Source organism: Mustela putorius, unplaced genomic scaffold (assembly GCF_011764305.1).
Source record: "Mustela putorius furo isolate JIRA1106 unplaced genomic scaffold, ASM1176430v1.1 tig00003899_pilon_pilon_pilon, whole genome shotgun sequence".
Taxonomy (NCBI): domain Eukaryota; kingdom Metazoa; phylum Chordata; class Mammalia; order Carnivora; family Mustelidae; genus Mustela; species Mustela putorius.
Window position 1 is genome coordinate 19707502 of NW_025422048.1, and position 25960 is coordinate 19733461.

At 39.6% G+C, this 25960-nt stretch overlaps 1 protein-coding gene across 5 annotated transcripts in view; it reads left to right on the top strand.

The window, feature by feature from the left end:
* The window catches only part of LOC101682202 (fibrous sheath-interacting protein 2), a 43424-nt gene extending 21007 nt beyond the window's left edge, over positions 1-22417 (top strand). The window contains exons 5-11 of one of the 5 annotated variants that reach the window (XM_013049088.2): positions 381-9754; positions 13056-13547; positions 14589-14689; positions 15800-15846; positions 17525-17568; positions 20595-20661; positions 22203-22417. In XM_013049088.2, the coding sequence (XP_012904542.2) occupies positions 381-9754; positions 13056-13547; positions 14589-14689; positions 15800-15846; positions 17525-17568; positions 20595-20661; positions 22203-22348 (10271 nt within the window). In that variant the 3' untranslated portion in view covers positions 22349-22417. The remainder of the gene's footprint in view (positions 1-380; positions 9755-13055; positions 13548-14588; positions 14690-15799; positions 15847-17524; positions 17569-20594; positions 20662-22202) is intronic. The other 4 variants (XM_013049089.2, XR_006602983.1, XM_045068065.1 and 1 more) reach the window with 4 other exon arrangements.
* Positions 22418-25960: the final 3543 nt, after the last annotated feature.

The window sequence follows — 25960 nt, forward strand, 5'->3', positions numbered from 1 at the left end:
CAGCTGAAAATATTTTCAAGAATTATATGAGGTCTCTAGTCATCACTGGAATCACGCTAGGGCTTTGCAGTTAAAGCTGAAGATCATTTCTCTGCCCTAGAATTTCCAGCTTTTAAAGCTGGAAACATAGCTATACAAGGAAGAAACCAGCACTTAGAGATCTGAATTCTGTTAGACTATTTTCTTAACTTCATGGCTGAAGTAAGGTTCCACAGGTGGGAAATAGAGATATGAAGAGAACTCAGTTCTGAAATTTCTTGACTAGGTTTTTCTATTTATTGAATTAGGTAAAATTCATGTATAAAATATTGCTAGTATTTTGAATGCTCAACATTTTCTCTTAATGCATGTTAAAAAATAGTAATGTTTTCTGTTTTAAGGTCCTCTTGATGAAAAAGTATTTACTGTTTCCACACCATTAAGGAAAAAATATGAATCAAAGCAGCCTCTAAGAAACATTAACTATGATACTTCACTTTATCAATTTTGTGAACACCTCACTGAATTAGTTATTTCCTATATAATGTCTAGCATTTCTGATTGTACTGAAGATAGTGGAACAAAACAGAAGTCACTGGAAAACCAAGATGCAGCTTTTAGCAAGGTTATTTTAATTCATTCACAAGTATTTGCAAGTCGGTCAGTTTCCATCAGAGGACTTGCTTTAAGCATTTCTGAAATCATTATTCGAATCCTTTTTAATAGTGACATTTTAAAGGCAGACATTACACAAGAAGTGGTTTCTGTGAAAACAAAATATATATACTGCCCAAGAGTAGCTGTGGCTGACTTCGACAATCTCTTTCAGGATCTCTTAATTGGAGTGATCCATGTTCTGTCCAAGGAAATAGGAATAAAGTATCAGCCTGACAGGAGAGGAAGAAGGAAACCTCTCTCCAGGCTTAAAACCCATAGTTTGCCCATTCACAACAAAATCAAAACTATGAAAAGACAGACAGGCTATAGAGGTTGGAAATCATCTCCTACTCACCGAATTAATCAACTATCACAGAAAAATAAACTGAATTCTCTGGCATGCAAATTAAGCACTCTGTTTGGTAGCCTAAAAACTCATGAATCCGAAGTAGTAGTCAATAAAATTTCCAATATTTTCAATTTGGTTTTGCAAGAGGAATGCCCAAATTGGGATATGGATTCTGGTGAAATATCACGAAAAAGATTCCTATCTTCAGATAACCAGCAAAATCATAGAATACCTAGAAATAACCCAGGGCTCTCCCCAAAATCAGTTTTTCTTCTGAACATTGTATGTGAGAAATTTATTAAAATACTTTTGGAAGAATGTACAGCCAACAACCTCCTTACAGATGGTCCTCTTTCTGGTGAAATACCAACAGAAGGTCAACTGCTCAACATACTTCAAAACATAGAGAATTATTGCAGGGGAACAATGGACCATGGCTCAGCATTTGAAGAATATAATGTGTCAGCCCTTTTGGAAAATCTAGCAGAAATAGATCAAGAATCTATGCTTAGCATTACTTCCCATACCTTGGTAAAATCCTTGATGGAAAAACTGTCCTGTGGTATATACCAACCTCCCAGAAGTCCACTTTTTGCAAACAAGCATTTAAGGTATAGAAGAAGACAAAGACTCCCTGGTTTCCCAAAAGGAGAAAGGCCAAAATTAAAAGAATCAAGACAGGATAAATGCTCTGTAAGATTCACAAATTATGACAGCGGGCCTTTGAGAGAACCACTGAATGACCTCACTGTGATTCATTCCAAAATGCAAGCCCCATTTGGTAAGCAATGTTCAGGAAAATTCTCTCCTCTACCTCCTCTTCAAAGACCAGGTAAAAAAGAAGTGAATGCAACAGCTATTCTTAACATGCAATATCCAGGAGGCATGAACACAGGAGTTTACTCTGCCACATTTCTGGAGGAAATAATCGCAGACATTTTCCTTAATCTCTCCACCTCCTTGCAGAGCAAAAATGTAAACATCCCTGAAGCTCAGCTCAATGAGGTAAATACATTAGATGTCAACTCCGTGGTGAATGAGTTTAACAATGCTCGAGTCACCGTTTTACGGGATGTTGAAGAAAGGATATGTTTTCCACCAATCAATAAAGAAACCGTTAGAAAGATTGCTGACTCAGTTAATAATGCTGTTTCATGGGAATATGCATTACAAGTTACTGGTGGCAGTCATCTGACAGATGCTGCCACCTCAATGGCAGAACAGATAACTAAGGGCATATTGAGACAGAGTGTAGACTACCAACTGCCACTGTGCTTCATAGGAAAGCTCATGCCCAATTCATATTACCCTCTTAAAGCTGAAAATATATTGCAGAAACTTCAAAACAACCTGAGAGAACTTAATGACCAAGGCCAACATTCAGCGGGCTATACTACCATGTTATCACACTCATTTTTAAAAGATGTTATCAGGAAGCTATTATCTCAGCTCATTTCTCCACCCTACAAAGCTTTGTGCTTGGGAAAGAAATATTTATGGACTTCAGATTTTAATGAGCTGTCTACCTGTATAATAAACAAGGTTTTGTCTTCCATTTCAAAGCATAAGATTTGGCTCACTAAATATGATTGTCAACATCTATATACAGAAAAAAGCCTTCAAAATATGGTGGAGTCTGTTTATAATAATGTTTTACAGATGTCTGACTCCCTTGTGTCAGTCCAGAAAAATATAGTAAGCCAAAGCCCAATAATGATTGACCGAATAGCCAGTCTCATTATTCAAGAGATTATTGAAAATCACCTTCAGCCCTTTCTGTGTGGAGAGGGCTTACCTTGTTCAGTGACTCCACTGGATGAAATATCAAATATGGTTAAAGAGGTTCTCAGTGAGGTCACAGAGTCACATAGACCCCAGAAGCCATCATCACTAGGTATGGGCTTTTATCCTAATGCATTTGTAGAAGATATTGTTGCCCAGCTATTATCAAAGGTCTTTAACCCAAAATATAACACTGAATGTGAACTGGATAAAATGACCCAAAAAATAGTTAACTCAATAAATACCCATTTTAACAATGCTAAAATCTGCATTCTTCGTGATGACCAAAAGCAGTGTTTCCCCACTGTAGATCTAGACACTGTGGATGAACTTGTCAATTCAGTTTATAAGAATGTTCTGCAACAGCATGGACTAACCACTGAGGCTGATAATCAAGAATTCAAAGATAGTGACATTTTTGCAGAAAATGTTACCAATTTAATTGTAGCGGCTATTTCTGATTATCTTTTTCACCCCCTATTTTCTGGGGACTTGTCAGCTTCTTCCTATGCTACTTTAACAGCAGAGAACATTATTCAGAACATCTTTAGTGGCAGCAGTGACTCTATCAAGCCAAGCCAGCATTTATCTCCATATAACACCTTGCTTCCATACACACTTTTAGAAGACATAATTAGAGAGCTGTTATCTAGAATCTTTCCTTCTACATATAATGTGTTTCCATACACCAAAACTCCAAAAGGTAGATCAGGAATTAATTGTGATGAAATCTCTTCAAAGCTAATTAGTGATATCAGGATGAAAATTTCCCAACATGAAATTCGATTTTCAAAAGATGAAGAAGAAACCGAATCTATTTATTCAGAGACCGAATCTATTTATTCAGAGGATGATGCTCAGCATCTCGTTGATTCTGTGTTTAGAAATATGTTGCAAAACTCTGGGTCTCAAGAAACAGTTGAGCACGATATAAGTAGTAACAATGTTCTTATTGATAGAATAGCCAGTTTTATCATTAAAAATATCTGTCAACAGCATCTCCATCCATTTGTGTATGGAAAGTCATTACTTCCTCCATCATATACATACTTTGATGATGTGAGAAGGCAGCATTTTTTTGCTGGTGTTTACTCCTCAGCCTTTTTGGAAGATGTGATTTCTGGGGTTTTAAGCAAAATATTCCACAGGTTATTAGGTATTGTCCAAACAAACTCATTAAGAGATTCAGGAAAAGAACTGTTGGAAACAGCTGAAAAACTCATATATTTGATAACAGAAGAATTCTCAAAAGCTCAAGTTATCATCCTAGAAAATGCTAAGGAACAATTGTGTTTGCCCCAAGTGCATACAGAAGTAGTGACTGAAATTATTGACATGGCATATAGCAAAGTTTTACAAGAATATGAACTGGAACCTGTTACAGACTTTCTCAATGATACAAAAACATTGGCTGAAAGGGTAACTAAAATTATCCTGGCTGAAGTTTTTGATTTCCAAATTCATCCAGATTTCATAGCAAAGCTGCCTTTTAAATCATATTCAAGACTCAATGCTGACACTTTGATAAAGAGAGTTCATTATGCTATTAGGAAATCAAGACTCCAAAGACAGGCTTATACACCATATACCACCATATTATCACATAGAAATTTGGAAAAAATTGTCACTCAGGTTTTAGATCAGATAAATCCATTGAACTGCAGTGCAGAAGACCCAGACTTTTTGCAGTCAGACTTCCGCAACACAGTTGTGAGGCTGATTGATGAGATCATGTCAATAATTTCTAAACATGCAATATGCATTATTAAACATGGAAATGAAAAACAAAATGCAATTTCAGAGAAAGATATCCAGGCTATGGTTGATGCCATTTATGCTGATATTTGTCATTCAAATCTATACCAGTCTCTTAAAAAAGATAAAAAGGACATAAGTAATATACCTGTTACAAAAATAGCAAGTTATATAATAAAAGAAATATTTAACCATCATCTTGAGTCATTTTTATCTGCAGATAAAACTCTTCCTTCAGGTACAGTGGGTCAAACTTATCAGCAGAGAGCAACAGATCCTCAACAAAGAGAATTGTTTTTTATTGTAAATTCAGCTATCTTTTCAGAGGACGTAATTTCCAAGCTTTTATGCAGAATCCTTTATGTATTTTCACATAATTTCTTGGCTGCTGAAAACCCATGTAAAGCAAAAACTAATGTAACTAACATTGTTACAACATTAGTAAAATCAATTGTGCTAGAATTCACCACATCAGAAATTTTAGTTGCAGATCACTTGGACGAAAATCTGCATTTTTCAGAGGCATATAAAGAAATAGTCAAAAAAACTGTCAACCTAATTTATGAAAAAATATTAGATGATTATAAATCTCTGATTCATATTTATAGAGCTATACAAAGTGATGCTGTTGGTTTGGGGCAAAAAATATGTTATTTGCTATTAGGAGAAATTTACAATTATCAAGTGGAGTCATTAGTTTTGGGAGAATTATCAACTTCTTCCTATTCCTCCCTCCAAGATGAAAAGATCATCAGAAATGTGCTTGACAGCATCAACGATGACAGCCATGTTTTTCCGTCCTGCATCACTGTACTGCCGCGTTCCCTTTTAGAAGATCTGACTTACAAGCTTCTAGCACATATATTCCCTTCATGTGAGACTGAAACTGAACTCAGTGAGAAAGAGGTGCCACTAGATTATGAGTTTGTGAATGCAGCTTCAAAATTGACTGATGAAATTATAACAGAAATTTCTGAACATGAAATTAGACTTGCCACAGCAGAGGAGCATGTGGAAAGTATGCAAGTAGGGGCAAGTGAGAACTTTGTTAACTCCATATGTAACAATATTATGAAAAATTTTAAATTAGAAAATGAAGCACAGAGTGATACATACAAAAACGGAGGCTTGTTCCTCAGGAAAATAGCTGGTTTCATCATGAAAGAAATTGTGGACCACCATCTGCAGCCGTTTTTATATGATGAAGAATCCCTTCCCTGTAACTTACCCAAAAATGACCATATCATTGAACCCTTGAATCCTGATAAAGAAAAAATACTCACAGGCTTCCCACAGGCTTCTGTGTATTCTGCTACATTTTTGGAAGATGTCATAATTGACCTTGTTAGCAAATTTTATACTCTCCCAAGTATTGCTGAAAACCCTAAGGACAAAGAAATAACAGAAAAAGACCCCATGGGCATGGCTGTAAAATTTGCAAATGGCCTGATAGGCGAATTTAGGAAAAGTAAAATTAAAGTCCTAGCAAATTCTGGAAAAATGTTTTCTTTTCCACCAATAGATAAAGAGACAGTCAGTAAAATATCTGACTCTGTGTACGATGAGGTCATAGAAATGTATGGATCTTACAATGTTCAGAAAGATGATAGCAGTAACATTGTTATAGAGATGATAGCTGCTTTAGCCAAAAAGGCAATCTCTGCTTTCAAGATTCAACCACTTTTTTCAGGAGACTGGTCTTCCACCTTCTTTTCATTTCTAAATGTGGATAACATCATCCAAAAAGTTCAACACCTACCATATAATACCTTTACAAAAATAAATAGAAGCTTGAGGGAGAACCCAGTTTCTTCCCTAGAACAATTACCTACACTTACTCCTCTAACCTCAGGCCTGAAAGACATAATGAACACTTTAGAAATAGGTAGAGGAGCACATTATGGAAAAGAGAATTTCAAAAAGGAGAAGACATCTATGAAGACAGGTAGCATCCAGGAGCCAATATGTACCACTATAACTAGCATTATGAAGGGTGAATTGACTACCCTAGCATCAGGGTTTGTTGGAGGTGTGGCAGATAAAAAGAAAGGGGATGAAAAGAAAAAGGAAAGGTCAATTGGAAAAGAGAATGAGAAGGCATCAAAAGCTACTCTCCCAACAACTAATATGGAAAGTGAAGATACTCAAGGGCCAGATTTGAGTATGACACCTAGAAAGAAGGAAAGCAAGAAGAAACACACTCTGGGTATAAAAGAGGAGAAAGGGCAACGTGATGAGGTATACCAACATCTTTCATCAGCTACTGATGATACAAAAACCAAGAAGGTTGCGCTGGAACCAGCTTTAAAAATGGATAAAAAGAAGAGTGACAAGAAAAGAGGGAGTTCATTAGAAAAGGATGATAGACCTTCTGAATTACCATCTCTGAAATCCAAAGTGAGAGATAGAAAGATCCAAGAGAAGAGGAGAGATTCTCCAGCTTACGGAGTTACAGATGACAAACAGACCTTGTGTCTTAAACAGGTCCAAATTTTCACTGAAAGCATTTACAGAAATGTTTTAGAAATGTCTCCTTTCCAAGAACCAGAAGATGATTCAAAATCCCCAATTCCTCTAGGTGATAAAGCGGTATATTTAACTCAAGCAGATGGCAAGGGTTTAGCCCAACCTACCTCAACAAATCCAGGTAAACAAAATGCTCCTGCAAAAGAGGAAGAGAATAAAAAAAGTGAAGATAAAGAGATCAAAAGTAAACCTAGTAAACCAGACCATCCACCAGAAAATAATCATGGGATTTTTCCTGCTAACTTTTTAGGAGATGTTCTCTCTGAAATAGTTAACAAATTGGTTTTTAATTCCTTACTGGGCACAGATGATACATGTCAGAATGTAACCAAAAATATAAATCAAACTGCACTCGATGACACAGCTATGAAACTGATTGATTCCCTGTTAAAGGAGTTTTCAGATGCTCAAATTAAAGTACTGAACCCAGGTCAGGGAAGTCAGTTCCTCCCATCTGCAGATAGAGTTTCATCAGTTCCCAACATACCTCTCAGGCAAAAAGAACCATCTGTGAATAAAGCACCTCGTGAGAAAAAAATGGCAGCTGCAACTAAGGTAGATTCTTCTGATGAGGCACCTTCTATGGCTAACATACCATCAAGTGATAAAATGTTAGTCAACAAGATTGTTCACTCCTCTCTATGCAGTATTTTGCAGGAATATAGATCTCAAGACTCCATTTATAAGGACATAAATAGTAATGGTGGAAATTTAGCAAGAAAGCTAGCTAATACTGTCATAGAAGAAATTTTTCAGCATCAGCTAAACTTGCTACTTTATGAAGAGGTTCCAGAGGCAGCATGTTTGCCTCTAGAATCTAAGGAGGTTATGAAAAAGGTCCACAAGGTAGTCCAAACAGCCTGCAAAGAATGTCAAACATCATCACCATATACCATAATGCTACCTTATGAATTTTTAGAAAGTATAATTTCTTCTCTTCTATCAAAAATTTTCTCAACAGTAGCCAGCGCAAAAGCAGAAATATCTGAAGATCATTTGTACACAGAACTGTATTTCCTTCAAATGAAGTTAATAAGTACAATTATGACAGAGATCTCCAAAGATAATGATATGATTATACAGTATGTAGAATCCTTACATCCTAATGATGATGAAATTATTCAATTAGTGGTTCAGACTATTTATAATAATCTCTTACCACAATTTGGATCTCAAAAGAGCATACAAAATTGTGTCAGCAGTGGTTGCAAAATCCTTTCAGAAACCATAGTTAATTTAGTTGTACAGGAAGTGGCTGGCAACCAGTTGCAGAACTATTTTTCTGGAGAGCTAACACCACATCAGTGTACAGAAGTTGACAGTGTTGTTGAAAATATCCTTAAAGATGTTATCCAAACCACTGAAGTTCCCCGGTCTCAGCCATCACAGGTTTATAAACTGCCTTTTCACATAATAGAAGAAATTGCTGTAAATTTTTTGTCAAAGCTTTTATCTATGTTTCCAAAAGTGGGCAAGAAACAAAACAATTCTCTACATGCTGAAATGCAAACAATAATCTCAAAAATCTTAAGTTCATTTCAAGACTATCTCTCTAAAAGTCCAATTATAGTAGTGCCACAGGCCGAAGAATCACCCACTGTATCTTTAGCAGACAGTACAACTATTGAAAAAGTAGTTACTTCTGTTTATAACAGTGTTTTAAGGCATTCTGGCTCCCATATTTCAGTGTATAAGGATTTAATGAGTAAAAGCAATGTCCTTTCTGATATAATAGGATTTTTAATGGTGAAGGAAATTTCCAATTCAGAACTTCATCCTCAAGTAGAAGAAGAAGCATCAAGATCAGAGTTAGTTCTGGAAGCTGTCAAAATTATGGAAAAAGTGGTTAAGATCATTGATGACCTTAAGTCAAAGAAAAAGCCTTCAACAAAAAAAGAGACTGTGTTAGATGCTAGGTTTTTAGAAGAAATGCTGGCCTTGTTCTTGGCTAAACTAGTAAAGCTGCCAAGTGCCTCAAGCAGAGATGCAAAAAATTTATCAAAGTCTGAGGTAAATAAAATTGCATCTCAATTGACAAAATCTGTGACAGCTGAAATTGCCAGAAATAACATTAGTGTTGTAGCTGCTAATCCTGAAGAAAACTTTTTAAGTCCAGAAAGTATAGAAATTATTTCTCAGATAGTCGAGTCTGTTTATAATCAGGTACTACAACAATCTGGAACTCATGAAGAACTTTATTATGACATGAAAGGTACAAACAGTGTCTTCCCTAAAGAGGTAGCTTCTTTACTCATCAGTAAAGTTTCCAATTGTCCATTCGAAATGATTAGCTCAAAAGATTCAGAGGCTGGTCTCTTTGGCGATTTGGATCTTGGTCGAATTGTCGAAAAGGTGCATGACCATGCAGTTAAAAGAGGGCCTGAGCTAGAGCAAAAAGAATTAGGTCAAGATTTAAGTGAAGAGGAACTTCCAATTAAAATAATTCCTCACCGTGGGAAACAACCAATCAGTATCGATCCAGACATTGTGGCAGAACACCTAGGAGTCATTTCTATAAAAACACAACCTCTTGAGAAACTGCAGTTGGAGTGTTTAACTAGAACCGGACGCAGCATTGAGGCACTGAGAAGAGTGTCAGCGAGCGGGAGGAGTCACTCAATGGGCACACCTGAGGCAGGAAAGCAAAAGCGAGAAAGGCGCATTTCGTTGGATGAAGTGGGACGACTGAATGTGAAACCATTAGAGGTAAGTGCTAAACGCAGTGGTGAGAAGAGATGAGTAGTGACTGAGACCTGGTTGTCCTGCGATTTCCTTCTTTGGGCAGGTCTGTGGGAATGCATTTATAAAATATTGTCAATGTTCTCTTGCCCAGCCCAGTAGAACTGGGACACTCTGATTCAACCACTTCTCTGCCTTCCTGGGACTCACCCGTCAGCAGTGTGGCTCGGTGGAAAGGTGGAAAGCTATTTTCCATTAGCCAGTCAGACCAAACCTCCATTTCTTGAAGAATGGGAATACAGGGAAATACCCTTACCGGCAAACAGGACTCATTGGAACTGTAGTCCTCATTTGGCAACCCAGAAGAAATGCAATTTTTATAATCTCTACAGTTCTTTTTAAATGCATATACATTATCATAGTATTACATGGGTCCAAAAGGGCCAATTAGAACAACAGGTCAACCTGTTAAAGATGGAAATCCTCAGACTTAAGTCTCCACAGTAGTATTGTTTTACTTAGCAACGTTCATCAACAAACATCAGACTGCAGGCTCTTTACAGTTCATTTGTTTCTTCTTCTTTCACTTCCATTACATAATACTTTCACAGAACCCTCTACTCTGACACACTCAGGAGGAACCCAGTTTCTTTTTTTTTTTTTTTTAAAGATTTTATTCATTTATTTGACAGACAGAAATCACAAGTAGACAGAGAGGCAGGCAGAGAGAGAGGGGAAGCAGGCTCCCCGCTGAGCAGAGAGCCCGATGCGGGGCTCGATCCCACGACCCTGGAATCATGACCCGAGCTGAAGGCAGAGGCTTTAACCCACTGAGCCACCCAGGCGCCCCAGGAACCCAGTTTCTTTCCTATGCTACCCTTGTTCTATACCCAGCTGTCTTCATATTTCTATTTTTATGAACTAGTTTTTCTGCAGTCCTATATTTAGGTTTTAAAAATACTTTAAAGGGGCTTGAATTGCCAAAACACTGTTCTTGGTACAATATAACTATTGAAAAAGTAGTTCTGTGTACAGATCTTAGGGCGCTAGGGCCTAGGGATGGTCCTTCCAGGAGATGGAGTTGTTACATTGATCCAGCCCCACGTTCTCATGTAATACCAAAGTCCCTCCATATAAATGAGCCTCTTGCAAGGATGATGGCGTGCAGTCACACTCAGGATATCGTCTGTGATTTACAAAGTGAGCAAAATTCTACAGAAGCAGCCGGCTTGGAGCGTAAGCCCAGGACTGTATTTTCCTTAGCATTATTTTCCAGCCCAATGAACTAAGTCTCAGAGCTGGTGAATACATTACAGGTTTTTGTTGTTGTTGTTGTTGTTGTTTTAGTCTCAGATACTCAGATTGTCAGAGACATTGATGGAGTCCCCTTGGTCCTTAGTTTCTTGAACCAGATGAAGATCCTTTCCAGTTCTAAAATGTTCTTTTCTCTCTCAGTTCTCAAAATTACATTATCATTTACTTGGTAGCTTTCATTTATATATAAGTAATTCCTTGGGCACAAGATCTATGTCTCAAAACTATAGACAATTACCTCTAAGTCATTACCTCTTAATCATCTGTCAGTTTTGGCTACCTGCTTTCTTCTTTCACATCCTTTATCAGTACGTTAACTATCTCTTTATAGCCCACAGAAAGTTGGAAGAGAATAGCTAATCCAAAGCAACCACTGCTGCTACTCACAAGGGAAGCAAAAGCTGTCTCATGGAAAGCAAATGGACCTAGCTAGCCCAGTTCAGACAGAATCTTGGCAGCGAGGTGGACAGTGGTGCCGTCCATCCCCAGTGTAGGCATGGAGGTTTCAGAAAGAACAGGAGACCAGTTTAAGGAACCCAGGCAACTCCGAGGCTAGTCTTCGGTCAGGAATCCATAAGCAATGCTTCATTTGCTATTCTGAATTACCAAAACTTCCCAACACACCAGACACATGCCTATCAAAGACTCCTACAGTGACACAACCTGGAGCCATCAGGGCGACTTTGAGCTTTTGAACCACTATTTCCCTCCACCAGCACAGATCATCAAGACTGATTATGTTTCAGTTTTTTACAGGATTTCTTCTTTCATTTTGTTTTGCACAAGAGCTACCACTGTAGGGCAGCATTTATCTGAAACTCTGATTTGCAGTTTTACAGAGATCTAAGATTGATAACCCAAATTAATGTAAAGGTTCTGCAGCATCATCAAAGGCTACAGAAATGGAAAAGTCATTTATGACCATCTTTTCCTTGATCTGTCTTTCCCATTGCAAAATGGAAAGTGACATTTGACCAGGGAGGTGAAGAGGAATGAAGAGGTCCTCTTTGAAGCCGCCTTTGGAAAATATGTTCAAGGGTTAGAATGTGTGGAGGGTGATCATGCAAGGTCTTTCACAATCATGTTTTAAAATCCAGGTCAGCCAATACCTTGTCTTTTGTTCATGAAAATATCTACATTTAGGTTGCTCTTATGATTGGTTCTCTCACTAAGAAGTTTAGAAAAAGATGTCCTATCTAAGTCTGTCACAGGACTTTCCAGGTAAATGATGAAAACAGAATGTAATTACAGTATTTGTGCGTTTTGCATTTCTTGACAAGTAAAAAATAAAACTTGAACCAAAAGAACAAAACTTACTAGCGTTCCCTTCTTTGGACTGGATGACATTATTCTTTAATGCAAAAAAAGGATTACTGAAATGAGCAAATATTGCTTATGATTTTTATTTATTTTTTCCTTTAAATATATCACTACTCAAATATATATATAATATTATATTATACTATATTTTATATATATATATATTTTATGAATATAGTATCATTTAGTGTACACCTTAGTTTTATTTACCATAAATTCAGAAAAGAAGTTCATGATGCTTGTAGATAATATCAGCTGTTGATTGGAATATCAATTCCACCATATTTACTACCATTTCACATATTATATTATATTATATTATACTAAATATAATATATAAGGTATATATTTATATATAATAATATATAGAGATCATATATAGATTATATATTATATATAATATGTATATAATATATATATTTGAGTAGTGATATATTTAAAGGGAAATATATATATATATGTACATATATATACACATATATATATATTTCCCTTTAAATATATCACTACTCAAATATATACATATATATATATATATATATATATATATATATATATCACCACTCTACCAGTAAGTGGCATTTGAGGATAATTTTACTAAATTGAAAAGCAAGTGAAAATTGCTTTATTACTATAGAACCATAGGAAAAATCACTGAGGCAGTAGTTTTTAATAATTTTCTCTTCAATTCCAGACTGCTAGTAGGAATTCATTTCAGAACTTAATAAAGCCTGACATCACCAAAGTGGAGCTTTTAAAAGATGTCCACAGCAAAAAAGATCTTATCATTCGTTTGGTAACTCATGATATTAATCAAGAAGTTTCAGAAAATAAAGCGGAAAAGGGCTTAACTTCTGATGAAGATGAAGTTGTTTTACAAGACGTTGTGAGAGAACTTCCAGAAGAACCATTGGACGATCAAGTAAAAGAAGACATAAAGCCCATTATGAACACAATGGCTTTTTCCAAGCCACCGAAGAGCAAGAGAAATCTGAAAAAATTTTTGTCACTAGGAAAATGTTGTCAGTGCAAATCCACTGTAACTATACTGGATACTGAAGCATCACCAAATCAATGGACAGAAGCTGAGGAGACACAACGAACTGTTTCTAATGTTGATGTGACTACCTCCAAATATTTGACTGGCATAGATTCTTCCTTTTGGAAGAGAAAGACACAACTAAGTGTAAGTGACAAACGGGACTCTCAATGACCGGGTTTCTATAGAGAAGGTATAGAGTTTCACAAACTTAGCTGAAGTAATTTTCGTTTGGTAGGAAGAAGAGTGCATAAACTGAATCTGGGCAGTCTCTCCCAACTTTGCTGATATTTACAATAAAAGGGAAATGATTAATGGATGAAGTCAGAAGCCTAAATTGAAGAAAAATAGATCACAGAAAGGGTCCTAGGTTAGTTAGAAGGACAAGAAAAACAGAAAAAGGAAACCACTTAGGAGAAATGCAATCTAATTATTTAAAATCATAGATTTAAATTTTTTGGTACTCTAGCCTAAAAATATTCACTGGAAGTTTTGTTTGCAGAAACTCCATGCCAGTAGGCAGGACCAGAAGATGGGCTGGAGGAGAGTAAAAAAGATTCATGCAAATTCAGCCTATCTGGGTTTGAATTCTGGCTTTGCCACTTAGTAGCTATGTGACATTTGGGCAAGTTCCTTAACCAAATTTTTTCTCAAAAATTATTTACCCAACTTGTTAAAACATAGCAAGTTATTCAAAGTATGCTGAATATTCCTCAGTCCATAAGTCCAACTATCACTCTGACACACAGCTCCTTTCCCGGTTCTGTATCATTCTAGTGATTGATTTGGCCTTATCTTCCTCTTGGGTTAGCCTCACCAAAAACAGTGCACTGTACATGCATTTGGAAGTTACACATGATTTAAGATTCCCTGGTGAGATAATCCTCTGAATTATCTGTTTGCAGTGATTTCCAGGTTAACCCAGAAACTGCAGTGAGCCAGAGAAAAGACAACACAGAGATACAACTCTGGCAAATTCAGAGGCTCGCCAGGACAATAGCCTCAACACAAACTCAGATCTGTTTATTAGGATCTATTTATTAGGAAGCCATGTGAGATTTTAGGAGCAAACACAGTGTACCTGATCAGAAGTGCTGGCTATATGGAAAACTAAGGAAACATTATGGCATATTTTACTTGTTATTACAAAATCTCCTTTTTATAATTATCTGACTTGTACTTTTCCAGAGAGAAGGAAGGAAATCTAGTACTGAACCAGCATATTACTTCTTACATAGAATTATGAGTTCATCCTCATACAATGAAGAGGATCTGCCCTCATTTTCTAGGTACGGTCAATTAAAGCAATATGAGTTGGCTAAGAAAATAGAAATCCAAAATGACAATTATGTTGGTGTGAAACATGGGCCCCTCGAGTAACCATGTGAGAAAGCCAGTGTCTCGCACCTCAAACTCCCCTCACTCCTTCCCCTCGCCCTCCTCTGTGCTTGCTTCTTGGGGCTCCCCTTTCCGTGTTCTCTCCCACACCTATTTATGTGGTCTCTACTTCCTTCTTTCTAGTATAGTCGTCTAGTTAGTATAGTTCAAGTCTTTAATGTGTTAGATTCTGGAACCTAAGAGACAGACCCTGGGTCAACAGTAGTTCCTGCACTAATGGCCCACCTAAAGGGCTTCCTACTTACTGTCCTTATGTACCTACACACTCAACAGTGTGGCTCTGTCACAGGGATCCCCAAAATGGAGGGCTTATGTAAGTTGGAGCATTCGGGGAAGAATTCTAAAAAGCAGTGGAGTTTGAGTTGGGCCTTGAAGGGTAGATGAGCTTTAGACAAGACCCTCCAAACTGGGGAAGACTGTAAGAGAAAGGATGGGCTCTGCAGTATTTATAGGAGACAAACAGGGGGGAAAAGTACATGTACACTTGAAGTCTGATTAATACTTTTTCTAAAATAGCCTTTTTCTAAAAAGTGCCTAAAATTGTTCCAGTGTTTAGAAGAATATTCACTAACTGGGAAGGGTATAGCACTTTGTATCAGGAGAAAACTAGGGTATAGGAGAAGAATCTACCTGATTAGAACTATATTCTTTTCCACTTGGCACAATGAAATTAAGGTTTCTTTTTGGCCTGATGCCATTTTAGGACACCTACCCCTGGCCCGCCATTAATCCTTTCTCCCTTCATGATTTCTATAACATACATAAGTAGTAAAGCAGGTGACTCTCAATTATTTGTGCTACTGGAAAAGAAGAGGGCGTATATAAAAACCAAATAAAAGTCACTGTAGCAGTCATTTTCACTTGATTTGATAACTCGAAGACATACCATTCTAGATTTACTTCTATATGAATAATGATTTTGACAGATTATTCTTTTACTTAGCCAGCATCCTTCATATATTAAATACATAGAAAATGAAATGTCTTTTATCTTTTTTTAGTGATGAGGATGATCGTCCTTCAGACCCAAGTGCCAAAGTAACAGAAGGTTGGATTGATTTTTTTTTCTTAGATACTATTTAAAGGAGACCTTGTTGTTTGCACTGACAAATTTTCCTATTAGGGAACATGAAGTTAACACTAAGTTTTCTAATAGGTTGACCTACTTTGGGGGAATAGTTAACATGAGCAAACAAGTTTACCTTTTTTTATGATTTTTCTTTTTTTTACTTTATTTTTTATTTTCAGCATAACAGTATTCATTATTTTTTGCACCACACCCACTGCTCCATGCAATCCGTGCCCTCTATAATACCCACCACCTGGTACCCCGACCTCCCACCCCCCGCCACTTCAAACCCCTCAGATTGTTTTTCAGAGTCCATAGTCTCTCGTGATTCACCTCCCCTTCCAATTTCCCCCAACTCCCTTCTCCTCTCTATCTCCCCATGTCCTCCATGCTATTTGTTATGCTCCACAAATAAGTGAAACCATATGATAATTGACTCTCTCTGCTTGACTTATTTCACTCAGCATAATCTCTTCCAGTCCCGTCCATGTTGCTACAAAAGTTGGGTATTCATCCTTTCTGATGGAGGCATAATACTCCATAGTGTATATGGACCACATCTTCCTTATCCATTCGTCCGTTGAAGGGCATCTTGGTTCTTTCCATAGTTTGGCGACTTCATTGCACTACATTATGCTTAGTTCCTATATCCTTCAGTAATATTGCACCTGTCCAGTTGGCTCAATCACATTCAACAAAGAATCTCTGAGCACTTTCTTTGTGCTAGGTATGTTCAGAGTTCTGGAGATAAAGCCATGAGTAAGAGAGAAAAAGTCCTTACCCTCATTCTAACTTGGGAGCCAGGGGGCAACATAAACACAATAAATCTAGATAAAAATAAGTCCTCCCTCCCACCTCCCACAGGGTAAAGGCCATGGCTTGCAAAGCTCCACATGGTCTGGACAGCATTTCTCCCTCCCCACGGCCTCTCTGGCCACCTCTCCTGTTTACTCCTCCTCACTCCTGTTCGCGCCCAATCACTCCCCTGCAGCCACACATGCCCTCAGACACGCCAGGCATTCTCCTTTCTCAGAGCCTTTGCAGTTGTTGCTGCCAAAGAACATTCTTCTGCCAGGTATCTGCAGAGCTCCCTCCTCACCTTCAGATCTTTGCTGAAATATCAGTCATCTTCTAAGTACGGCCACCTCTGAGCACCTTCTTTGAAATTGCAACCCCAGCACTCCCTATCCTCTTGCCCTGCTTGAACTTGTTCCCCAGCATTTATCCTATCTGAGAGATTGTATGTTTTCATTTGTTTGTTGGCTGTCTCCTTCCCCTAGCATTTAGCTCCATGTGGGGAGGGGTTTTTGTCCACTATATCCCCGGAAATCACCCTTGGCCTCATTTCTCACTTTATGATGAACAAAGAAGCACACAGAGTTTGAACGGTGGTGCAGGGATCCATAAGCTGGTCAAAGCCTGCCTTTCCTGATGTTCTGGCTTGTGCTCTTTCCACCACATCATGCACCATCTTTCCCAGTTTGGGAGTAAAGAGCCAAGACCTGTACCCAGAATTCTAGGGATCTCACCTCTTTTCAGCTTTTTCTGTTTGCCTAATTTCTGCAATTCTTTACTAAAGCTATTGAGGTAATTTTTGTGCCAAAATTTGTATATGCCTCTGAAATAACTGTTTTCCAATATTATATTTTGCCCACAGAAAGTTTTGAATATCCGGATCTGGAGAATGCAAGCAGTATTAAGGTAAATATTTTTCACCGGCCCCTTATTGTGAGCTAGTGAAGCCCCGACAGAAATAAGGGACTCCCTGCAAACAAGGGACTGCTTGTGTGTCTTGCTGAGGGGCCTCAGGAAGCATTCCCTTGTCCACACCTTCCACACACAAAGCTCTCCCAGCTGGGGCCAGCCCGTGGTGCCTGAAAATCTTTTCATCGAAATCCTCACATTTGGGTTAAATTATTGTCTTTATGCAGATACACAAAGTAAGCCACAGCCCCCTTAGCACCTTAGAGCAATGCCACTCAGTTTGGTTCCTGTAGCATCTAGAGAAAAGCTGAACGGGAGTGAGTCACAGTGCACTCCCAGGTAGGCCCAGGCAAGGGACCTGGGGTGGGCAGGGAGAAAAGATGCTTCAAAGAGGAAGGGGCACTGCTTGAGGGAAAGGAGTGCTGATTCCAGCTACTTCCCCATGTTCCTGAGCAATGACCCTTCATAGGCAGCTTTCCAAAATTCTGGCCGACTCCTCAGTGTGATCCCAAGAAATTCCCCTTCCCTAGGGTGCTCTTAGGAAGTTTTCAATAATGGCTGAAGCCATAGATCCACCTGGAACCTCTGCTCTGTTTTGTATCACTTTTGCTTTCCTCTAGGTTTACTCTAACTGCTCCCCAGTGTGCGTGTACATACACCCTCTCATACATCCATCATCAGTTTTCCAGAGACTTCTCACTTAGCAATACTAACGTCTATTTGACCCTCAAGCATCACTGAGAGGCCTGTCCGGAGGCCTGCTGACAGGCTTTTCCATTGCTAAGCTGATTCCCTGGCTCATCGTAATTCTTCTTGCTGATTGTCCTTCTCACTTGCTGACTGTTTTCCCAGTGTAAAATTAGAAAGGCCTGATCCATTAAGATATTCAGCATTCTTTATCGAGTAGCACAGAAATCCCTGCTTGCATTCAGCTCCAGGTAAACATTAGTCAGTGTACACATGAGGACAGTCACTCTTCAGTGCCAGACATAGAAAAAGAAGCCATCATGTTTCCCTTAATGCCAAAGCTTTTACCGTAGCCTCAGGCCCTATATGAGCTGCCCATCCTCTCTCTTCCCAACCCCCTTTACCCATATGTCACTCTGTTACCGCTCTGTCCACTCACTGTCATTCCTCCAGCCTCACTGGCCTCCTTACCGCTCTCCTAAAATGTGAAGCATGCTCTCACCTCAGGGCCTTTGCACTAGCTCATCCTTTGCCAGAGACACACAATTCCCAGATGGCTGTGTGTCTTCCTCCCCTTCTCCTTCCAGTCTTTGCTCAAAAGTCACCATCTCTGTGAGGCCTTCCCTGACCACCCTATGTAAGATGGAAACACACACACTACCCTCCCTTACCCTGCTTTATTTTTCTTCATAGTACTAACATCACTCTTCAGTCAATCATTCATTCACTGAATAATTTTTTATCAAGTGCCTACTATGTGCCAGGCACTGGAGATTCAGCAGTCAAGAAAGCAGACAAATATTCCTGCTCTCATTCTCTGGCAGACTTTATATTCACTTGAATATAAGCTTCGTGATGGCAAGGGCTTTGTTTTGTTCATTACTGTATGCCCAGCACCTAACACAGGACTGAAATAATAGTAGATGTCCAACAAACCCTTTTTTTTTTTTTTTTAAAGAAAAGCCTTAACCATCAGAGCCAAATCTAGTGTCTGTGTTGGGAGCTCCCTAGCCCTCTCCCCATTAGTCGGATATATACCATATCTGGGAACTACTACACAGAGCAGAGGTTCTGGATCCTGGCTGCACGTTCAAATCATCTGGCAAACTTTTAAAAAGTGATCCCCAGGCCTCAGCCCCAGAGATTGTGATTGGTCTGGGTTGCAGCCTGGGCCTTGGGAGCTCTAAAGGGTGCCCAGGTGATTTTAATGGCTGGCCAACGTGGCAAACTCTTGACTTAACCTACTCATGTCAGGCCATTCAGAAGCATCTGTCCCTCGACTCCCCACCCCCGCCTTCCTTTCTATCAAGCGCGCTCAGCCTGGCTGCACATCAGAGTCCTCTGGGCAACTTAGATAAACGCTCGCCCCCCCCCCTCAGGGGTTCCTGTTCAATTGTCGTGGGGCCAAAGCGTGCCTATTTTTAATATTTATCCAGCTGGCTCTCTTGTGCTGCTAGTGTTCCGAACCAGTTCTTTAGATTGTCCCCTTCCCAGCTGATCCCTTTACAGATCCTGTTTCACAATGACTTACTCCATAAACTGCCTCGAATCTTCTTAGAAGAATTAGAGTCAAACTTCTACAGTAATACTCTGCCCTTCACACCATCAATACAAAACACAGTTTCTCTCATCGTGCATGCATTTATGCCTCGGTGCATGGATTTGCCACTTCCTTTATAACTGCCACCACCACGCAGTGGCTACCCTGCTGCCTGACCACCTCTCCCAGCCTGTTTTGTGCCCTTCTGGGGTCAGGCCACTTCTGCATCCCAGGTGATAAAGGGCCATAGAGCAGAACCAGCATCTGAGCCCTTTCCCTGCCTTACCACACACCACCTCCACGCTCCTGCAGCCGCACACTAGTCACGGACTTGCTCCACACCTCACAACTGTTAAGTTTAAAGGGAGATTGAGGCAGTGAAATGGACATCCCTTTTCCCGCTTCTCCCCTAAAGACCCACCAATCATGATCTTCTCTCAGAGAAGGATCTAAAACATGCCATTTATTCCAAGCCCCAGGAGGGAGGGGGAATGCATGGCTGGCACTTTCTGCAACCTGGGACACTTGGGCCCTTGAAATGATCCTACAGGGGCAGAGCGTGACCAAGTCTGGGGCCAATCCTGAGTGTCATAAGTGGCAAAAACCATGAGAAGTTATGCCTAGAAACAGCCCAAATCCCAGAGAATAACTCTTTGAGACTGCAGAGTACCAACACTGGGGTGTACGAGGGCCACATGGTTGTGCTTTGTCCCTTGAGGGTTTCTAGGCATTTCTAGTGTTTGCTGTCCAACAAAGGACAGAGGTTTAAGCTAGTATTTCACCTCTGTCTTGGCAGTTTATCACCCTCTATCAACGTGAAAGTGCTCTGGCCAGCCTGTATTCTTCAAATGATGGCATTTCAGGTACAATGTATTTATCATTTTCTAGTAAACCTCTCGATGATGTCATTCTAAATATATTCACCCCCCCTGCAGTGAGTGGCTCCTGCCTTGCACCCTCCCCCGCCACCAATGTGGGGTTGAAACAATATTACTTACTGTGTAGACAGATTGTGGTTTGTGAGTTGTTACACAGTTCCCAGTTGAACCTCCCAGCAAAGGGGTGCCAGTTCCTGGCAGTAACATTTATCAGGTCTCAGCCACACACCAGGCATTCTGCTAAGTGCTTTTCTCACATACACCTGGTGATGCACCATGTCCCAGGGCAGTGTCCCAAGGTGTTGTCAGTGACAGCTCATTTGCCTTGGGATCACCCAGGATGCTTATAGCACATGCCTCGGTCCTGTAACTCAAAGTCGTTGGCTTGCTTTTTCAGACGGTGTATCTCTTTACCTCTGCAGATTTTTACTTTTTCCTGATTTCTAGGTGGTTCTTATTTTGTCAGCTACTGGCACGATCCAGTACTGCATTCTTAATTTGAAAAGCGAAACTATCCCCCCCTTATTTGGGAGGAAATTTGTTGTCTCCTACCTTACTTTTAATCATCAATTGTTAAGATTCCCAAGCTTCTACTGCTGGAGAAGATTAAAAGCTAGGTAACTGCAAAAGCTAGAGGAGAACTTTGTCATTTACTAGAAACAAGAAAGTATGTGATTTATTGCCCTGTGTCTTTTCATGACATCCTGTCATCATGATCAGCAACACAGATAAATGCTCGTTTCTGTCCTTATAGATACAGTACTCATTCTGTTAACATCAACTATGATATGATTTGCACAAGTGGTGCAGAAAAAAAAAAATGGGTCCAAATGGAGACTCTTATTGGCTCCACAAGTCCTTTATAGCTCACACAACAAACAGATCATTTGGGGTCAGTCAACTGAAAATTTACCCAAAGCGAGTCAGAGATGATAACATTTTAATGCACTGCTGCTTTTACCTGGACATTCTGAAATGGATGCCCACACTGCTGAGAACTGGCAGTTACCTGTTCATGGGGAATCAGTGCCTCAGGCTGTTTTGGATAGCTATCGATGGCATGAGGGAGAAGGTGCCGCTGAGCTGGCTCGAGAAGCATCAGGGAGCAGGGAGTACAGAACAGCACATCAGAGCCTGCACTCTAGTGCCACCCTGGCCACCTTCTGTCCTCATCTAAAGTCACTAAGGTCCTCTGAGATGAGGCATCCGACCTCACTGAATGTCTCTGGTTTCCTTCCCAGGCTGGACAGAAGGAGAAAATAGTGTGTGTTATCATAATGAGTGCTGAGTAATGTACAGAATTGTTGAATCACTATACTGTACCCCCGAAACTCATATGCCACTGTGTGTTAACTACACTGGAATGAAAATTAAAAACTTTGAAAAAAGACGGTGAAAGCACTTTAAAACTCAAACGTTTTTCCATAAGTGTTTCTTTCTGAATCCTAAATCATCAACCCCAGCCTCACAGTCTTAATTGGAAAGCCCAATAGATGACCACAGTTCTCTTTTTGGTTTGTTCACAGATGCTGGCAAGCCCAGCACTTCCAAACACGGGTCTGAAATGATGAAGAAGGTATCAACAGCTCTGTCCAAAGTGTTTTCAAGATCTAATGCCAGTGCTTCCAAATCTTCCTCACCCCCACCACCCCCTCACCAGGACAGAAGCTGAGTCTGCAGCACCTAACATCAATAAGGGTGCTGACCTTCCTCAAAAAAATAAATGGTTTTTGAAACATGACATGGTGTCCTACACACCGATTCTTATACTTTTAAATTCTTATAAATAAATAAGAGCGAAGAACGTACACAACGGCAGCTGGAGAAAAGAAGGGTTTGATAAATGCTTCTGATAGGCATTTGGCACAAAAAGAGGGACTCTGCCTCCCATTGAGATTCAGCTGGTAACAGGATTCAGTCTCTGCTTTTGAGGGCACTGAAGCGTTGCTGGGAAGAGACTAACTTAAAAGCAAAACGGTAACACCAGTTAAGAGTGAGTCATCACATATTTTGTGTGCTCTAGGGGTTCAGAGAAGGGACTTGCGGTTGTGAGCTAGAGTGGTCGGTGTGAGTTTCCTGGAGGAGCTGGAATTGAGGCAATTCTCAAAGGGCGGGTAGGATCAGGTAGGTCTGGAAAGCACCAGGAAGGCTTTCACCTCTGGTCCCAGAGCTGCATACGATGCCACCATGCCTGAATTCAGTGTTGTCCAATGGAATCTTCTATGATGATGGAAATGGCAAACACACACACACACACACACACACACACACACACGCTCCCTCTGGCCACATTTTCATTCCAGTACAGTACCCACTAGCCCCAAATGGCTCCTGGCTAGTCACTAATACGAGTGAGGAACTGAATTTTTCATTTTATCTCCATTTAAATAGCCATGTGGAGCTAGTGGCTCCTTCACTGAATAGTGTCAGTCTAGTTAGTGCATAGCCTCATGGGCACTTTCCCACTCAGATTAGGTTGAAGAATTCCCTGAAAGTTCATTTCCAAAGTCTATCCCCAAAGACCTAGGGCAGTGCAAGGATCTGACTCCTCAGAGGGGCTTTGAAGCCTCCAGTCATCCTCCTGGTCCCTTCAAAACATATGAGCCATTGATGTGACCAGAGGGAGCTCATTCTTTCCAGTCCTATCTGTGCTTCTGCATTTGCCAAAACTCCATTGATGGTGACGCTGGGATGGCTCAGTCAGTTAAGTATCTGCCTTCAGCTCAGGTCATGATCCCAGGGTCCTGGGATTGAGCCCCACATTGGGCTCCCTGCTTCTCCCTCTACCTGCTGTTCCCCCTGCTTCTGCTCTGACACAAAGTCTTTAAAAAAAAAAAAAACCCCACTGATAAAGAATAGGCCCCTTCTAGAACACCAAAATCAAGGAATCACAAAGAGCAAATCAGAACCTGTACCTTCCAACTCGCCTCAAATACAGTGCTTGGCTAGGAACTACTTCCATGAGACAGAAACCCCACGCGGGTACTGAAACCACCACTCTGGCTTCCCTCTATCCACTCAGTCAACAGGAAGAGGATCACTCAACCAGTCATTCTCATACCCCAGCTTTATCCAAAACGTTAGGTGAGAGGAAGTTCTCAGCCTTATCCAAAACTCCCTGGGGAAATATGTCCAGGCAAGTAAATTTCCTTTATGTTGTACCTACAGTCCTTTTGCAAATAAAATGGCGGGCAGTTCTGCACAAATGTCACCTGTCCCTAAATTGGCTGCCTTCATCCTGCCCCTACATACTGAAATTCATCACATGCAGCACCCTAAGTTTTATAGTCATTTTTTAATGGTTCACAATAATGACAAATACTGACCTTACATATGGATTTAATTTGTCTTTACTTGTAAAGTAACATAAATCCAGTTTGGAAGTCAAAAGTACAAATGGTTGAGTGAAAAGTAAGCCTCTTCACCTCTGTTCTTCTAGCTGCTACCTGGTTCTCCTCTCCAGGAGCAATCTCTTTTACCAATGGATCCCTCCTAAAGGCAGAAAACAGAGAAAGGAAGAAATGGAGTGAGGTGAGAAAGGAAGGAAAGATAGAGAATGAAAGCATGAGATTTGACAGATACTATTTCCTTGAGCCACTGATTTGGTCTGTTTCTATGGTTGCTTCAAATGAAGTCGGCGCTCGTTTTAAACAATGTTTTGTTTTGTTTTGTCAGATGAACTAAATGTCAAAAGGTAAGAACCACAATGGAGGGGCGCCTGGGTGGCTCAGTGGGTTAAGCCGCTGCCTTCGGCCCAGGTCATGATCTCAGGGTCCTGGGATCGAGTCCCGCATCGGGCTCTCTGCTCAGCAGGGAGCCTGCTTCCCTCTCTCTCTCTGCCTGCCTCTCCGACTACTTGTGATTTCTCTCTGTCAAATAAATAAATAAAATCTAAAAAAAAAAAAAAAAAAAAAAAAGAACCACAATGGAAGGAAAGATGCCTACCATAGTGATTCAAAGCCTGCTGGCCAAAATACACTAAGCATGTTTGAGCTAGTAGCTACACTTCTTGAAAATGGAACCATCCAAATGTAAAGAAATAGATGAAAGCACTAAAAGTAAAAATGCATAGCTTCACTTGCAATGAAAGCAAATGCAGATTAGAATAACCTGAAGTTATCACAATATACCTTCCAGAGAAGAAAAAAATAATAAAAATAATTTAAAAATGATAGAATCCAGTGTTGTCCAGAATGTAGTGGGAAAATTGTATTTAAGCTCTGCAGTGCTGATGATTCCACAAATTTGTTCTTTCTGGAAAGCAATCTAACAATAAGGCAAGCTATGGTTCTGTCTGCACTTTTGGATCTGGTAACTCCCCACTGGGGAATGTGGTCCGAGGGAATAATACAAAAAGAAAAATTTTAAAAGGACTCTGTATAAAAATGTTCATAATAGTATTATGATGCAAAATTAAAACAATCCAAGCAGGAGGAACTGGACAGTGTATTAACAATTTCAGCCACTGAAAACGATAAGGATAGTGGCAACCTAAACAAATAGAAATACAAGCAAAACCAGCTGCAAAATAAGATGTACGCTCTGACAACAGCCAGAGTATACTTTACGATTTGGTACTCATCTGGCATACTAATTAAAAAAATCCAAAAAAGAGATTTACTTTAATAATTGTGAAGGTTTTTGCTGTTGTTATCTACTTGCTAATAAATGCCTTTCTCCTGAAGAAACATCATAATCATCATTGACATCACTTTTTAAGCTACTTGAGCCAAATGGAATGATATCTAATACCTCAGGTTCTTACAAAGCATGATGAAAAGGAAAACATCAGTTCAGACTTTTTAAATGGCTTTCTTTAAAGAAGCTAAGTCATCTCCAATCATCCCCAAAGTATTCTTCTAAACCAACCCTAAGCTGGCAAAAAGTAGTCACATTTTTGACTGAACTTCATTGTAGGAAGTACACTAGCCTTAAATTAAGTGTGTAATCACAACAGCCATATATCTGCATGATACACATATGCTTTACTCAAACCTTTTTTTTCACATGTTACTTTAGAGTAACAATTAACTTATGTCGTATGGTTTTGCCCCTTTATAGGATATGGCACAACACTTCAGTATTTTTAATGATTTATCTAGGGACCAATGTATCTTTGATAACATACTTGGTCATACTTAATTTGTAGAATAGCAAATGCTTATCGTAAATGTAATTGTTGATTATTTCCTACTGAAAACTATGACCTGCTCTTATCTATTTTATGACGCAGTTTCCAGTAACACTTGCAGGAATCAGGAGCCACTTATTTAGTAAAGGAAGA